Source organism: Pipistrellus kuhlii, unplaced genomic scaffold (genome assembly GCF_014108245.1).
Source record: "Pipistrellus kuhlii isolate mPipKuh1 unplaced genomic scaffold, mPipKuh1.p scaffold_m20_p_18, whole genome shotgun sequence".
Taxonomy (NCBI): domain Eukaryota; kingdom Metazoa; phylum Chordata; class Mammalia; order Chiroptera; family Vespertilionidae; genus Pipistrellus; species Pipistrellus kuhlii.
Window position 1 is genome coordinate 158,309 of NW_023425493.1, and position 18,014 is coordinate 176,322.

An 18,014-nucleotide genomic window follows, 5' to 3' on the forward strand; every position below is an offset into this window, starting at 1 on the left:
ACATTTGAAGTTATCCCTGAGGCTCCTTACACTATTTTTATATTTTTGTATTCTTTCTTCTTTTTGCTCTTCCAATTGGGTGGGTTTTTTTTTCTTTTTGATTCTCATATTTCAGATCTTTGACTTGATTCTTGGGATTCTCTAGTCTACTGTTGAATTTCTGTATATTATTCTTTTTATTATTTTATTTTTTTAATTTAATAAATCTTTATTGTTCAGATTATTACAATTGTTTATCCTTTTCCCCCTGAAACTCTCCACCCAGTTCCCACCCCAACCTCTGCCCTTACTCCCCACCCCCCCCGCCATTGTCCTCAACCATAGGTGTATGATTTTAGTCCAGTCTCTTCCTGAACCCCCACATCTCTTTCCCCCTGATAATTATCAATCCACTCCCTTTCTTTGCCTCTGATTCTATTATATTCACCAGTTTATTCTGTTCATCAGATTTTTTTAAATGTATTTTATTGATTTTTTACAGAGAGGAAGGGAGAGGGATAGAGAGCTAGAAACATTGATGAGAGAGAAACATCAACCATCTGCCTCTTGCACACCCCCACTGGGGATGTGCCTGCAATCAACATACATGCCCTTGACCAGAATCAAACCTGGGACCTTCCAGTCCGCAGACTGGTGCTCTATCCACTGAGCCAAACCGGTTTTGGCAATGTTCATCAGATTTTTAATTCACTTGATTTTTAGGTTCACTTGTTGGCAGAAATGTATTTGTTGTTCATAATTTTTATCTTTACTTTCTTCTTCTTCTTCTTCTTAAAGAATATCTTTCAGCATTTCATATAATACTGGTTTGGTAGTGATGAACTCCTTTAGATTTTTCTTATCTTTGAAGCTCTTTATCTGCCCTTCCATTCTGAATGATAACTTTGCTGGGTAGAGTGATCTTGGTTGTAGGTTCTTGCTAGTTTCTGTTGAGAAATCAGCTGACAATCATATGGGTGCTCCGTTGTAGGTAATTAACTGTTTTCCTCTTGCTGCTTTTAACATTCTTTCTTTGTCTTCTGCCCTTGGCATTTTAATTATGATATGTCTTGGCATGGTCCTCTTTGGATTCCTCTTGTTTGGGGTTCTCTGTGCTTCCTGGACTTGTAAGTCTATTTCTTTCACCAGGTAGGGGAAGTTTTCAGTCATTATTTCTTCAAATGGGTTTTCAGTATCTTGCTCTCTCTCTTCTTCTGGCACCCCCATAATTCTGATGTTGGTGCACTTGAAGTTGTCCCAGAGGCTTCTTACACTATCTTGAACTTTTTGGATTCTTTTTGCTTTTTGCTTTTCCAGTTGAGTGCTTTTTGCTTCTTTGTATTTCAAATCTTTGACTTGATTCTTGCATTCCTCTAGTCTGCCATTGGGTCTCTGTATAATATTTTTTATTTCAGTCAGTGTATGTTTAATTTCTATTTGGTCCTTTTTCATATCCTCAAGAGTCTCGCTAAATTTAGCCTTTTCTAGGAAATTCTTGAAAAACCTTATAACAGTGGTTTTGAATTCTATATCCATTTGTTCTCCTCCATTTCTTTCATTTCTGGTCTGTTTCTTTGACTCCACATTTTTGCTGCTTCCCTGAGTTGGTAGGGTAGCTTTGTATGTTAGATTTTCTATATGGCCCCATGGGTGAGCCTCCCCAGTTACGTGAAGTGGACACTCTTGGTGCTCCCCTTTGTGGACTGTGTGTACAGCCTTGTTGTAGTTAAGTCTTGATTGTTATTGGTATCACTGGGAGGAATTGACCTCCAGGCCAATTGGCTGTATCAGCTGTGTCTACGCCAGGATACTTTCTATATTGGAGACAGCCTTATAGTACCAGACTTGCTAAATTGCAAAAGCTTCTGAGCTCAGCTTGGATGGGGTGGAGTCTCAGGGCTGTGCAGATAGTCTTGGCTTCCCGCCAGCTCTGCCCTTGCACATGTACCAACAGACCTCTGCTTCCCACTGCTCCTTTGATTTTCCGCCTGACAGTCCAAATTCCCCCTGTAAGAGCGTGGGTCCCCCAGGGGCTTGCCTGGAACTGGGTTTCAGTGCAGTTGGAACTGGGATTCAGTGTAGTCAGGAGCTTCCGACTCCTTCTGCTATGGAAAGTCTCCAGCAACCTCCATAGTCAGATGTCTGTGTGTACTCACACGCACGTGCTCATGTGCACGCCTCCAGACCCCTGCCCACTGTTACTCTCCCGAGTCTCCAAGTCTCCACTTCTCCATGTGCCTTTCTCTACAGTCTAGACTCCACCAGTATGAGCTTGGGTCCACAGGATTTCAGCCAGAGCTGGGGTTCAGTGAAGTCAGGGGCTTCCTTTCCTCTCCCACCAGCCAGGCACTTGGCCTCCTTTCCTCTCTGCTTGCACACCTTCGTACCTCAACACTTTGCAGCTCCTCTGATCCATGAGCTTTTCTTGTTCCTTCTAGTTGTAGAATTTCCACTCAACCAGCTTTCCTGTGGTTTTGGATAATGTCCGTTCTGTCTTTTAGTTGTAATAGTTTTGAAATTGTTGTGTGAGGCAGCAGTTTAGGTGCTTACCTAGGCCGCCATCTTGGTTTCTTTTTGGTATATTATTCTTTATTTCAGTCAGTGTATGCTGAATTTCTGACTTGTCCTTTGCCATCCCCTCCCCCCCCCCCTTTTTTTTTTTTGGCATTTTCACTAAGATCCTTGAAGGTCTCACTAAGTTCCTTGGAGGTTTCTAGAAGATTCTTGAGTAACCTTATAACTATGGTTTTGCACTCTATATCCAGTCATTTGCTTTCCTCCATTTCTTTCATTTGTGACATGTTTCTTTGTTTTCTCATTTTGGCTGCTCGCCTGTGTTGATAGAGTGGCCTTGTGTGCTAAGTGTCCTATAGGTCCCAGTGTCTCAGCGTCCCCAATCACCTGAGGTGGACAATCTTGGTGGACCCCTTTGTTGGCTGGGTGTACAATCTTGTTGTAGTTAACCCTTGATTGCTGTTGGTATCACTGGGAGGAATTGACTTCCAGGACAATTGGCTGTGAGGACCAGCTGTGTCTATGATGGGAGAACTTCTATGCTGGAGACACCTTTATGAGACAAAACTTGCTGCAGTGGGGCTTTGGTGCTCACTGAGTCTGCTCCTTGAGTGTGTCACTTATAGATTTGAGGAGTTGTAATCCTGTATGATCTTACACTGACCACTGGGTACATTGGCACTTGGATCTCCAGGGAGGTGCAAAGTCAGTCACTGCCTGAGGCCACCCAGCTGGAGCTACAGACAGATCTGAAGATTCCTCCTCTTTGTTTGGGATTTGCCCAGATGAGACCCAGCTGTGAAGCAAGGCAGGCTGCTGCTGCCAGGCCTTGGACCTTTTTTTGGAAGCTTTGGAGCTCTCTGACTCAGCTGCAGTTTGTTAGGATTTAATCTGCAAAAGAACAGGCCATTTATATGCAAACGCTGCTGCACCCACCTTGGGTGGGGTTATAAATTGGGTGGGGCAGGCTCTCAGAGAATCACCAGGGCAGAGCAAACAGCAATGGCTGCCAGTTAGCCCTGCACTGGGGAGGTCCCCATTTCTCCATGTTCCACGCCCCCATCCAGGAACAATAATCTCTGCGAGTGCCTCTGAGAGAAAGCCGCCCTCCCATTCCCGCCTGATGTGAGACAGTCCAGTTTCTCCCTATATGAGTCTGGGTCTCCAGGGTCTTGCCTGGAACTAGAGTTTAGAGCAATCAGGCACTTGTACCTCCCTCCTGATTGAACAAAACAACAGCACACCCAGTTGCCAGCCCATTTCGTGTGTGCCTCCTCACCTCCGCACCTTCATATCTCCTCTGAGTCTCAATGTGCTTCTTTCTTCCCTTCTAATTGTAGAACTTCCACTCAGCCAGCTGTCGCATGTTCTGGATGGTATTTGTTTTATCTTTTAGTTGTAGTTTTGATGTAGCTGTGAGAGGCAGCAAGTACAGATGTTTACCTATCCCGCCATCTTGGTTCTCCTGGACAAATTTGGATAGCAACTGTGTCCTTAAACATAGTTCTGCAGACTTCATTCATTATTCTGAAGAAACACAGTGTGACTCCTAGCGTCATTCATTCTGTCAGCACGTATTCGTTAGAATCAGAGCCCCTGGGAGACAGGGGAGATGTAAAGGGGAGATTCACCCCTGGCCACAGCCCACAGGGATGGAAACCACGTGTAAGCTTCTCCTCGGAGGCCACCTCTAGCCATTCCTCAATGCAAATAGGAGATTCTAATTTTAATTCTGTTTCACCTGTGTAGTTTCTTCCTTAGCTTCCTCCATTCTCTGTAATGTATTAAAAACAGGAGCGTTTTAAATTCAGACTTTGTCAAGGAGCCCAACTTCTAGGAACTTTGGTTTCCCCATCTGCAAAGTGGAGATTATAACCTCACGAGGAAGTTGTTAGAAGAAAGTGTCAAACTGTGAAACGTTGGTGGTGAGATGCACACAGTTTGAACCATAATCAACACTCGGCCAGTTGTGTCCGCAGCGCCACTGGTGTTCCGCCATTGCTGCTCCCACAGCAGCTTCATCCCTCTGCTCTCCTTCCATTTCCTCTGCCATCTTCCTACCCCATCTTCCTCATTCCATCTTTGCCAGAGCTTCTGTGTTGGGCAACCAGATTCTTCTTCCTAAATCACACTTTTCTTCTCTCCTGCTTCAAATAAGCCAGCCACTCCCTCGGTGGCTCCCGGCTGCTCACCAAACAAAAAGCCCGGATTCTGCTGTTCCATGTCCTCCCCATCTCACCTTCTCGTCGTTTCCATGGTGCTTGGAGAGATACTCTGTCGTCCTGTCAGATTCATTACCGCCGGCTTTCGGATCTGGTTCATCCTTTAGACCTCCCTCAGAGTCTGTGTCTTGTCCCTTTAACTGGGTCACCCCTTCCCATCCAGTGAGGGACGCTGAAGGCATAGTGTTCCTTCCGTAGCATTTATGAGACATTGAAACCTACTTTGGTAACATTATAGGGTGATAATTAAAGGCATAGGCATTGAGGCCAGACAACTGCGGTGATTAATTAATAAAGTGCCTTAAAAATAACACAGAATCATTGTAAAGCACCCGATAAAAACCAGCTCTCGTCGACATCATTGTGTGTGTTTCTCATTTCTCTACTAAAATGTTCCTCCACGACAATGACCTTCGGGTGTGGATCCTGCCCTTCGCCTGAGAACTGTTGTTAGGTTTTCAGGGAGAATTACTTGCTCACAAACTGATTTCTCACAGGCTCTGCTTTACTTGTTTTCATGGTTTAAGAGGTGAGCTTTTCTTCTTTGTAAGAAATACGCTAATCACCATGATTGATGTGTGATTTCAGGATACAGTTTTGTACTCAACTTTTTATTAGTGTTGATTAAAAAACTCACCCATGTACAAGTCAGAGTATGGATGTGAATGAACAGTTGTTATGAATATCACAGCAGAATTATAATGAATACCCCCATTGCTTGCCTTCATGCCAATAAGCTCCAAGTCACTTGTTAAGAACTGTTTTAAAATCCTTTCATATGCACCCCTTTTCTTGCCAAACCTGTTTTTCATAATGATTGAAAGGAGGTTGGGTTGCTAAAAAGAGAATACATTTTATCTGAGGATCTCAAAGCACCTGGCAGGTTGCTTGAATTTTGTGGACTGGGGAGTGCAAAGTTCACAGAGCAGTTCCCTGCATGTCCCCAGGCAGCCCTGCCATCCAGGAAGAGAGCTGGCAGGATATATTGCCTTTCAGAATATTCCAGGCTTTCCTCAGTAATTCCTCTTATGGCTGTTGTGACTGCACAGCAGTCAGAACCCCCGCTCACCTTGCCTGATGAAAAGATGGGGGCAAATTCATGGCCTACCTGGAGCAATGGTATTGGGCTTGACTATGGATTTCTTATTAGCTTTATTTTGCTGATCCCATTTTTTTTCATTTTTTAAATTTTTTTTTACCCATTTTTCAATTGAAGACATCTTGTTTGCATAGACTTAAACACCTTAAATCTTTTCAAACAAGATGGGCTATGTATACAAAACCAATTTTTACACGGTTTCCATATTTTTGGGAGATGGAGGCAGGCTGTATAGCTGAAACTCAGGGCTTTGGGAAAGAGTCACACTTAGGTTTGAATTCCAGCTTTGACACTTTGGACCAGTTATTTAACCTTTCTGAGTTCCCAATCAGTAAAATGGAAATAATACTCCATAACTCACAGAGATGTCTTGAGGATTAAATAAAATAACTTGTGTAAATTACTTGGTGCATAGTAGGCATTCAATAAATGTCAGTTCCCTTCTTATCCCCGTTAATAATGCTTATTAGACTATATTAAAAACTAGAACCAGACTGTGATAATGCATTTCTTTATTACGTATTTAAGCCAAATAACTAATTTCCCTCAGGGGGAAGGGAGAGATATGCTGAATTAGTTTCATTTTGTGAACTTACTTATTAGCCTTTTTTTTCTTCAGCATTATTTAGTTTCATACTCTGTAATTTAGTTTTCATGCAGCAAAAACGTCACAGTTCTGTATTCCTTAACTCTGCTGCGATTAAAAATAATCTATTATTACACTGGCCGCTTATTCGAAATCATTATTAATGATATTAACAGCTCGACTGTGTTTCATAAGGACTCGGTGCTGACAAACTTTTGTTCTCAATGGTTTCCCTGAGGTCTGAGGATTTAAGAGGATCAAGTTTTAAATGGCTCCATTACAGCAGGAGGGAAACGGGGATGGGGGAGACCCGCACGGCCTGTGTTCTTTCCTGCTAATTTTATACGCTTGCATTTAAGTGCAGCCACGTTTTCTCAAGGACAGGATCTCTGAGAGGCAGGCCAGCACAGCGGGAGCTAAGGAGCTGGGACCACGGCACCTTTAAGAACCCAGGCTTAGCTCGGCCTCCTTCCCGGCCCACCTCTGAACCCTGATTGACAGGGCGCCGGGGGGAGGGGCCCAAGGAGGCCCCGGAGGAGGCACAGGCAGGGAAGTAGGGGAGGAGGGACCGTCTTCCCTCCAGTGGCCAATCGCAGAAGGGGGCGTGGCCCACCGGCTCTCAGAGGGCCAATCAGCACAGGGGGCGTGGCCCCTGCATCTCCTCCCTCTCCCTGTCCTCCGCCCCTCCCCCTTCTCGGCCCCCCTTCCTTCCCTCCTCCTCCTCCTCCTCCTTCTCCTCCATCGCCTCCTCCTCCCCCTCTTCCCCCTCCTCCTCCTCCTCCTCGCAGGCTGTGGTTCTGTGTTTCTGGAGTCCGGAGCCCGAGCTAAACAAAAGCAGGAGCTGGCGGGGCCGCCGGAGTTTGCGGAGCCGGAGGAGGAGCGAGCGGCGCGGTGCCCGCCGCGGCGGGGGGCTGTGGCTCGGCTCGCCCACCCCTCCGCGATCGCCGGCCGGTGGGGCGGGGGCCGCGGGCGGGGGAAAGTTTGCTCGCAAACCCCCTGCCTGGTTCTGCCTCCTCCCGATCCCTGCCTGTTTGCAAAGGGATTAAGCCGGCGATCCGAGCGCGGAGCCTTCCCTGCCTCGGCGGAGCCGGACGGAGCGCCCTGAGCCGGCTCTGATTGCCCCCGTCCAGCGGGAAGGTGGTTTATTTTCCTTGCTCTTCGGAGTCGACACCCTCCCCGGCAGCCCTCCCTCCCCCTCCCCCCGCAGCCCCTCCGCGCCCCCGCCCCCTCCGCTCGCCGTCCTCCCGCCGCCCTGCCCGGGGCGGCAGAGGGATTTTTCTTTTGGTCTCTTCCCCTGCCCTGCTTATCCTGAAAGGGCTTCGGAGGCCGCCGGCCGGACCGCAGCCGGAGCTTCCCGGGAGCGCGCGCAGGAGCCGGGCCGGCCGGGCGGCGCGGCGCGGAGATGGACGAGCAGCCCAGGCTGATGCACGCCCACGCGGGGGTCGGCATGGCCGGGCACCCCGGCCTGTCCCAGCACTTGCAGGACGGGGCCGCGGGCGCCGAGGGGGAGGGCGGCAGGAAGCAGGACATCGGGGACATCCTCCAGCAGATCATGACCATCACCGACCAGAGTTTGGACGAGGCGCAGGCCAGGTGAGAGCAGCCCATTCTTCCCCTTCGTGCGTGTGTGTGTGTGTGTGTGTGTGTGTGTGTGTGTGTGTGCTCTCGCCGGGGAAACAATGGGAAGCTAAGCAGCACAGCGCTTTCTTCTAAAATGTTGTTTCTTTCCCCATTTTGAGCAGCAACTCCGCGCGGAAAGCGGCCGCCGCGGGGGGAGCCTGGCTGCGTGCCGCGGGCACGGGCTCCAGCCCGGCCACGCTCACCGGGCACGGAGGACGCTGCCCGCGGGCCCAGGGCGGCTGCACTTTTTACCGCTTTAACGAAGTGCCTCGGAGAGAGCGGGAGGCTCAAGTTTTCAGCAGATTTCGTGTCTTGTGGGTGAGGGATCCCGTGACATGACAGCATAAAATGTCCCAGGATCAAGCTGCTTGCAAATGGAGTTGACTCCTTACCTAAATGAGAGACGTTTGATTTTTTTTTTTCTTCTGGATGGACTCCTACAAAATTGATTTTTGTTTCTTCCCCTTTCTCACCTCTTAAAAAAAAATGCAGGACAATTCTTTGTCACTAGTTGTCAACTCTCCAGAAAATACTGTGTATCCTTTTAATTATTGTAAAAAAAAAAAAAGCTGATGGGAAGATAAGAGGTACTTTTACTTTTAGACGTATTTGTTGGTTTTAAGGAACTAGGGCATTTAGTGTAACTTTATTGTCTCCATTGGAGTCTGACCTCCATGGCAGGAACGTCTGGTCCTTTAAGAGGGGTGAGGGGCACAGCCAGGCAGCTTCCCCTGCCTCCTCAGACCACTCAGTGCAGCTGGAGGGATGGACGCCCTGGGCTTTGGTCTGCTCCGTCCTCTGCACGGAGGGCTTGCCTATCTGTAATCAGGAAACATAACAAATAAGCCCGGATTCTCCTCGCCCGCGGCCGGCAGTGTGGTCTCCACGCCTGGGCTTTCCAGCAAACTCCCTTCAGAAGAAAACAGACTCGGTGGCAGCCCACTCCAGCTTGCTAAGGCCCAACTCGAAAGGAAGAATTTAAAAAATCTAATGACCACAGATGTGTTTACAGTTACATATCTCAGTCGTTTTTTTTTTTTATTTAAAAAAAAAAACATGTATACACAAATCCTGTACTCCAAAAGACGTAGTCACATGGAAAAAACATCATTATATGTATTTTTGTCTTAGGAAAATAGGAATTAGAGTTGAGAAATGAGAAGAAACAGTTAAAAGTGTGACTGTTAGGAATCCCACTCTTATTTCAGCTGCTAGACACGCCACATGCAAACTCCCAGCACCGGGCTTATGGGGTTTGAAAACTGGGAAATGTCCAAAGGCCGAAGCTGTTCTAAATTTTTTTAAATTGGCGAAAGTTTTCCCACATTAATGGCTGTTCTGTTAGAATTTTATTTTCTGAAGAAAAGCTAGGAGGTACGGCAAGTGGGAGCACTCCCACTGGCATGCTCTTTTTGAACTGGAACAGATTTCTCCATTGCATTGTTCCAGAAAAATAAACTCGGCCATTAGCTGCTTTAGTAACAAGTTTGTGAAGTGGAAGGGCCGGTGAGACGGGCGACTCCCCACTTTCCTGATGTTCAGGCCCACTCCTTTTTGTAAAACTGAGGATGACCGCGGCTTGGCCTAGATGCCAAGAGGGTCAGGCACAGTGTGGGGTTAGGGAAATTTCTGTCCTCTAACCTCATTGGTGGGGGGAGATGCAGCGTTTCTGTTCAGCCCGCTAGGCTTTCTTGTTTTGTATTTTCTTTGCATTTGGGCCTATGTGTACATGAAAACTATTTTAAAAGCCTCCTTGCCCCCAAGAGATCTTTGCTACATTGAAGTCTTCCCACCCTCAGAGCCAGACCACCACTAGGCTTCCCTCTGCTTTAACAATGTTCCTCCTCGGCAGATTCTGGATCTGATGTTTCTCTCTCTAGTTGCACCTTCATCACATACATGTGTTATCTACAAAGTAACCCCTTAGCATTTGGACACAATCATGTGTTTGTTTTGATACTCCCAGCCTTCTCCTCCTCGGCTGTGGACACAGACCTCTGGTTTTTGTTTTCCATGAGCACAGCATCTATTTTTAATTTAATTTTTTTTTTTTTTTTTTTTTTTTTTTTTTTTTTTTACGTTCAAAGGGATTAAAAAAGAATTGCATGCATCTCAAGTGCCAGGGGTTTTCATTTATCTTTACAAATTAATTTTAGTTAGTACCTAGAATTCCTTTAACGAACAGCTGATATGATCAGAATTTTGTTTCCAAAATAATATTCTTCTGCTAAGTGCTTCCATAGTAAAATGAGGGGAAAGGTATTGTTTTGTTCTTCGAGTGCATTGTGAATGCAGACAGGCTGGAGAACCAGCTAAATCACCAATCTAAGAGGCAGAATTGTATTTATTTTCCCCCCAATGGGTGCTAGGTCCTAATTGTAAATAATTTAATTTCCAACACCTGCAAATACGCGCGGTGTGCACGGGAGACATGATGTGAACACAGAGAAATGAATTTACTCCCCATATGGGCACGCCTGCCCCCTGGCAATGCATTTCCATACTCTTTAACTCGGGGACTGAAATTTTATAAATTGACAGTTTTGCTCAGAAGACCTTTCAAGCATCTTGTGTTTATGAGAATACGGGGGAATCTGCCGAATGAATTCGAGCACATGGATGAATTAAATTTGAAAACACACACACAGACCGAGAGGCAGGCAGCTCCCGGCTGTGGTGGTGAGCACAGATTTTATAAACTGTTAACCCGCGCACCGGGCTCTGCATACCCACGGCCCAGGATGGCGTTATCGGTTTAAGCATTCCACTTTGATTAAGCCACTTGAAAACCAAAGCAGCGTTGCCTCCACGGGCCTGAGCTAGGTTCGCTCTGGTCTGCAGCTAGAGCCCGCTCGCCCTGTGAGTAACGCGATTCTCTCTCTGTGCGGGGCTCTCTGTGTTAAGCCAGAAGCCGTTGAAGCTGCCGCAGAGTTCTGCTTGGGATCTAATTGGCTTCCATGTCCACGCAGCCCCCTTGCCTCCGCGGCAGCCTGGTCCTGAGCAGTCCGCCTGAGCTGTGCTGTTGTTTCTTTTTTGTAGAAAACACGCGTTAAACTGCCACCGAATGAAGCCGGCCCTGTTTAACGTGCTGTGTGAGATCAAGGAGAAGACAGGTAGGACCCGCGGCGTGTCCTCTGGCCCGGGGGCCCATTTCCCCCGCACCCGGGGCCTGACACTTAAACATTACAATTGCAGAGTGGGAGTTCTCCCCACACGGCGTCCTGGTTCCTGTAGGAGAAGCACAAGTTTCAGACAGGGATTAGCCAGCACCGCTGGTTCCTCAGCTCCACTCGGTGCACGGCCCCTGGGAGAACAGGCTGGGCTTGGAGGCTCTGAAGGAAGTTTACAGAATCAGTGCCTTTCGGGGAAATGTGAAAGTAAAGGCTGTTTCCGGAAGGAATGTGTTTTGGCCCGTATTTAACACACTCTTTGGGGGAGTTGTTTAAAGTTCCTTCTCATTGTCTCCGGCCATCACGCGGAGCAGGCCTCGGTTCTCCCGGTGCTGGCTGCTACCTGTGCCGCCCGCCGGGCCCGGGAGCCCATGATGTCACAGCGGGGGGCGATGTCACCGCGGGGGGGTGATGTCACAGCGGGGGGCGATGTCACCGTGGGGGGACGATGTCACCGTGGGGGACGATGTCACCGTGGGGGGCCATGTCACCTCCGGGCAACAGCTGGGCTTGGGCGCAGGGAATGCCAGGAGGTCGAGCTTTCTGTTGTGTTTTTACTCTCCGGGCCTCACTGCGAGGACTGACACACTTATGACACGTCCCAGGAGGGCCTTTAAATTTTAAAGCCACAATTATAACACAGCAGCCGGCCGCCCCGGGGAGGGCGCCTCGGGGACAGCTGCCCGGACAGGACATTCAGCCGCGTCCTCTCTCGTTTGTTTATTTTAATCCTTAGTTTCTCGGAGCGGGTGACTGTGTCTCTGGAAAAGAAAGCGTTGAGCAGGCGGCCTGATAGCGGGGCGAGAAGCCGGGGCCGGGGGTGACGGGAGGTGAGCGCCGGGCCTGGCGGGCTGGCTGGCGGCTGCGGGAAGTACCTGACAGCCTCGTTATTTATTTATTTCTCACAACAAGGAGTGTAACAGTCAATAATTCATATCTAAACCATATAAGCAAGGGCATGACATGGATGAAAGTGACAATAAATATGATTGCATGCCGGGTGATGCGCCTTGATGGGCGCACATAAAGAGGGCGGCGCGCGGCTCTCTCTCCGGGGCGCGCTGTGTTTCTCTTTTAAAAAATAAATAGTTTCAAGATGTGGCCGTGCGAGGGGCGAGGTAATTACTCGGGGCCCGAATTGTATGAAAAATTAGTGAGCGGCTCCTTTGTTGAGCGCTGTTTGTGCCGCGAGAGCATCCCAGACAAAGCTCCGGGCAGAGCCGCCAGGTTGCCGCGCTGACCTTATTGCCAGCCGCTAATTGCATTGTTTTAGCTGCGAGACACCTTGGGAGAGATTTATGGGCTGTGCACGCAGATAGCAAGGAACTGGTTCAGGTTGTCAGACTTTTTAGTTTTTCTTTTTCCGTGAGCTGAGAGCAGGAAACCTAAGTACATGTACACATTTTTGTTGTCTCTTTTTATTATTATTTTTTCTTTCTTTTTTATTTTTTATCTTGATGCTTATTTATTGTTAGTATTTATTTGGTTTGGTGACATTGGCTTCTAATCTAATATGTGTCCCACGGATCTTGATTTATAAAATGTGGAATCAAGACATAAAGACATTTGGTTTCTGAGGACACTTTATGGGTTTTTGTTGAAAGGAAGCCCATCAGGGCACTTACCTGCATGTTGTGGCCTAAGTGTTTAATTCCAGCCTCTAATGAAAGCCTCGGGGCGTCGGGGAGTCCGTGGGAGTGGTGGGGAGTGGGCGGGCCTGCGCAGACCCGGCCGGTGGGCTCGGGAGCTGGTCCTCGCTCCGAGGCTGAGCTGGTGGGAGAGCAGCCACGCTGGCCACGCCGTTCTCCCAAGGTGTAATGTCTTGTCAGAATGTGCATTTTGTTTTTTAATTTTTTTGTCGTTCAATGACATTCATATTTGGAGATTTTAAAAAAATCTAAATTAAGGGTTCACGTGTTGCCTCTGAAATAATATATTTTAAAAATGCTTTGTCAAGGGCTGTAAATTGAAGACGGTCGGCTCACTGCTTCGTGGTAAGGGAAACACACACAGAGTTTGGGAGTGAGAGGGTGGCCACGGGTGAAAGTGAAAAGTAAAAAATGGAAAAGAAAAGCCCCCCCATCCTCTGCGTGCTGGGGGAGGGGAGGAGAAGCTGCCTGGGATGCAGGGCGCTGGGGGTCCCAGAGCAGCCGCTTACCTCCCAGCTCGGCTCTGCCACCGGCCCCCGCAGGCCTGCCTCCTGCCTCCCACTCCCACCTCCCGCCTCCCGCCTCCTGTGTGGGTGCGAGGCAGGCACGCAGCGTGGAAACTTGCAGGAGTGTCTTTATCTCTTGGTCCAGAGCTAGTGGAAGGTCACTGGGTGGTCCTGCACGTACATTCCTCCAGGGTGTCACTCCTTCCAGCCTCTTTGCTTCTGCCAAGGATTTCCCTGCTGCCCACCTCCGGCCCACAGAGGCCGGGCGCAGGGTGCAGGGTGTAGGGTGCAGGGTGCAGGGTGCAGGGTGCAGGGTGCAGGGTGCAGAGGCTGGGTGCAGGGTGCAGGGTGCAGAGGCTAGGTGCAGGGTGCAGGGTGCAGGGTGTAGGGTGCAGGGTACAGAGGCCGGGTGCAGGTTACAGGGTGCAGGGCGCAGGGCGCAGGGTGAAGGGTGCAGGTTGCAGGGTGCAGGGTGCAGGGTGGGCTTTGTGGGTGTTGTGTCCTCCCTGGAGGGTCACAAGGTCACACTTTGGCTCAGCCGGGCAGATGGGGCTCAGAGGAGCCGGGCATGGCATGCCTTTGCTGCTTTGGCTTTTGTTAAAGATTTTACTTGGGAAACTCGGAGCCAAGTAGGAAAACTTGCTGATTGTCTCACCAACCTCTGGGAAGTTTAAGGAAACGCAGGCACAGGCCCCCGGAGCAGGCGGCGGCGACACACGGTTGATGGATAGGTATTTGAGTCAGGAATTACCGTGGGGATATTCAAGAAAAAAAGAAAGAGCCCCTGTGTTTTCTCGCCTTTGAGTGCGGGTGAGGTTTTATTTTCATACCTTTGTGCTTTTTAAATAAACGCGGCGGGAAAGAGCGCCCGGAGGAGCCGCAGCGGCCCAGCCCGAGGAGCCGCTCCGTCTCCGGCTCCCGTCTCCGGCTCCCGTCTCCGGCGCGTCCCAGGGGCTCTGTCTGCTCCTGGGACAGGATTGGTGGGGGGCTGGGACCATGTGGCATCGCGTGTTCTTTGTTTTCGGAGCCGCCGTGTCTGGGGCAGCAGGCTGTGTACCTGTGCTTGTGTGTGTGTGCGTGTGCGTGTGCGTGTGTGTTCGTGTATGTGTGTGTGTGTGTGTGTGTGCTGGGAGTGGGCCGGCGCAGGAGCAGGAGAAAGTCAGAGGTCACACTGTGCAGGAAGCCCGAGGGGACTTTGGTAAACTCCCTCCGTCTCTTTCATTTCTGAGTCAGAAAGCACTGAGGGTTAAAAATCAGGAAAACAAAAACTCCCGCGGCCGTTCCGCGGGGAAGAGTCCCTGCGAGCAGGGCGCCGGGCAGCTTCAATGTTCGAACAGGCTGCTGGCACCGCCGCGTTCTCTGCCCAGTGAAGCTGTGAGGCCTGGAGGGCATCAGAAATGCTCTCTGCTTTCCTCCCCCTTTGTCTCTCGGTCTTTCTCCCGGCGTTTGGTTAGCACGGCCGCTCAGTTACACCGCAGCCCCTTCCATACCTCCGCTCGCCTGCTGCTCCTGTCAGTGGAGCGATTGCTTAAGGGAGAATAGTTCGCGTGTGTGCACACACGTGCACGCATGTACATGTGTGCTCTGTGTGGTCGGGGCTGTGGGCGGAAGCTGTGCGCCACAGGGCACGGGTGCCAACAGCGAGACCGGGAGACAGGACGAGAGGAAGGAACGCAGACAATTCCCAGCTGCCTCTGGGCAGACGCCTTGTGGAGCAGAGATGGCCGGGGTGGCTTTCACAGAAGTTTGTCTGTAGCAGAACTCGTGTGCACGTGTGTGTGCGCGCATGTCCACAGTCTGAGAGAGGCGGGGGAGCCGCCCAGCACGGGAGCTCACCTCGGCTTTACGCAGGACGGCTGGGAGGCACATGTTCCGAGGGCGCTGGGGTCAGACCCCGTGCTGCTCCCTGAGATCGGAGCAGAGACCATGACGTTGTGATGAGCAGTGTCCCTGCTCTCCAGTTGGTGTTGGATGGTCCATTTTGGGCAAATTCTGGCACCTGAGAAGCGGGAGCTGGGTGCTCAGAACACCAGGGTCAGACCTACCTGAACAGGATTTGGGGAACTGGGTGTCATGTCTCTAACAGAGGGGGGCTGTGAGGATTGGAAATGAGACTGAGGACGCTGGGAGAGGATGGAGAGGGAGAGGCTTGTGACCTGGGAGGGGGGTGGGGTGGAGAGGTGGGGGAGGGTCCCAGTGGGTGGGCTGCTGGGGGGGGGGGCGCTGTGCTGTGAGTTCAGCTCCCTGCTGGTACCAGGCCTGTCGCACTGTTCCTCCACCTCTACTGTCAATATGGACTTCTGGTTGTTGCTGGCAAATTACAAAAAATACCCCGAACAAGGAAATGACCAAACTTGGATGTCGGACGTATTTATTTAAGGTGGGAAGGTTTGTCATTGTCGCGGGGAGCCTCGCCTGGCTCGGTCTGAGCCTCGGTTTGCACGCGGCCGGAGCATTCCGCCTTAGCACGGGCCTCACGCTTCTCTCCTTGGAGGCGGCTGTGTTTTCAGGTTGGGGAAGTGAATCTAAATATAGTTCTATTCCCTTTTACACTTTCCTTTTACCCTGGACGCCACCCGAGAGAGGGTGTCCGGGCCCAGCTCCCAGAGCAGCTGTCACTCATCCCCACGTGACCCTGTGCCCCCACCCCCGGTGTAGCCGGGGTGGCGGGAGTGGCGTCATTGGCTCCCCCCACGATGTGCAGGGTAAGGAGCACCCTGATTAATAAAATAAGCAGCGAATTAATGAGCTGTTTGCGGAGTGCCGGGCACTCTCCCTGCTGCGTAAATAAAAGATGCCCAGTTCTGTGACGGGTTGTCCAACTCCTGTCCGACTCCATCTCACAGCGGCACTGTGTGAACGTCTGGGCCAGAGGCACGGCCTGGCCAGGACGGCCGGGTGGCAGTGCGGGGTGAGGGCCCGGGCGCAGGCTTCTGCCTTCTGCCTTCTGCCTTCGAGGCGTCGCTTCCCAGGGCTCTGCAGCGTGGCTCCCGGGAAGAACACAGTGCGGACTGTCAGCCTGTGAGCCTCCTCCCTTCCTGGCGGAGCCGGGTCAGCCAGCAGCGGCTTCCGGCCGCCGCTCCGCTCGGAGGCTCTGCTCTGCTCTGCACGCCGGCTGGCGGGGGGGGGGTGGGGGGGGTGTGGGGTGTCACCATGGCTGCGCGTGGAGACTCGCCCATCTTGGTTCAGGTCACAGCTTCCACTCCCATCCTCCACGGACGTGTTTGTCGTTACGTGAGGTGGGCGTCGCACACCGGCTCCAGCTTTAGACCTTCCGCCAAATAATCACAAGATGCTGGAATGAGGTAGGAGTCCCTGTCCTCGCTGCGGTGCAGGACTGGGACTCCGAAGCTAGGCCACTGGGCCATGCCACCGATCTGCTTTTTAGCTGTGTGACCTTGTTCAAGTTCCTAAACCCCTCTGTGCCTCGCGCTCCTCCTCCACAGGATGGGATGGACAGTCGTACTGTCTCAGGGCTGTGAGGACTCGGTGAGATAATCCATGTAAATTGCAGGGCCGGGCCAGAGCAGACAGTTGGTAACTGTTAGCTTTTATTCTTCCTGGCCCTGCTTCCTCCCACGGAGAAAGCGGCCCGCACCAGATGGTCCCCACAGACCAAGCCAACTCTGCGGCGCCGAGGCCCGCTGAAAGGAGACCAAAATGCTGAATTTAAGATTCGCCCCTTTTGTTGCTCTCGCCATCCTCTCAGAGCGAGGAATGGCTGTCCTGGCAAAGCAGGGCTGGGCTGGGGGCGAAGAAGAGGGAGAAAACGGGGAAGAGCGAAGACAAAGGCTTTAATCGTCCACAGACGGGACAGCCGCTGCCGAGAAGCTCTAAGCTCCCTGTGTCCGCGACCGTGTTTTCTTAGCTTCGGCCGCGGGAGGGGTTACGCAATCCCAGTGAAACGTATCCATGCGGCTCACACGTTTCACAGCAGGAGGAGTGAGGTTAGGGCGACCTGACCTCCTCTCGTCTTCTTACTGTGCTCCTCGCTTAGGAAGAACGTTCGTCACGATGGCAGCCTCCGCACAGAGTGGATTTATTGTTTTCTCACGGCTTTTTTGAGATGGTTCATACACCCTGGAGTTCACTCACTCACACTGTGTGTTCAGTGATTTCAGTATATTTGCAAAGTTGTGCAGCCATCACCACAATCTAAATTTAGAATGTGTTCATCGCCCCAGGACCGTCGCTCGTCAGTTTGTGTCTCCCTGTGCCTCGCCCTCTGTGTCTAGATTTTCCTGTTCTGGACATCCTATAACACATGTGTCAAACACAAGGCCCGCGGGCCAAATCCGTCCCGCCAGGCCTTGCAATGTGGCCCGCACCGCACTGTCATCACTGCACTCGGCTGCGTTTCCATCACAATGACAGTTTATGACTGTTCAGTAAACCATTCGGCCCGAGATTTAGGCTGGATTTTAGATTTTGGCCCCTTCTCTGATTGAGTTCGACACCCCTACTATAGAATAAGAAGCTGATATGAAAATTGACTCAACCGCAGAACGACTGGTCACTATGATGTGTGCTGACCACCAGGGGGCAGATGCTCGATGCAAAAACTGCCCCTGGAGGTCAGTGCGCTCCCACAGTGGGAGCACCGCTCAGCCAGAAGCCGGGCTCATGGCTGGTGAGCCAGTGGCCGTGGTAGGAGCCTCTCCCGCCTCTT

At 50.8% G+C, this 18,014-nt stretch overlaps 1 protein-coding gene across 5 annotated transcripts in view; it reads left to right on the top strand.

Moving 5' to 3' along the window:
• Positions 1 to 7,158: 7,158 nt before the first annotated feature.
• PBX1 (PBX homeobox 1) overlaps positions 7,159 to 18,014 on the top strand; it is a 193,401-nt gene continuing 182,545 nt past the window's right edge. For 2 of the 5 annotated variants that reach the window (XR_006741896.1, XM_036443011.2), the window contains exons 1-2: positions 7,164 to 7,993; positions 11,060 to 11,133. Coding sequence is in view for 4 of the 5 variants with exons in the window: in XM_036443011.2 (XP_036298904.1) it covers positions 7,803 to 7,993; positions 11,060 to 11,133 (265 nt within the window). In the remaining variant the exon portion in view is untranslated. Of the gene's footprint in view, positions 7,994 to 11,059; positions 11,134 to 18,014 lie in introns of all 5 variants that reach the window. The other 3 variants (XM_036443012.2, XM_036443014.2, XM_036443013.2) reach the window with 3 other exon arrangements.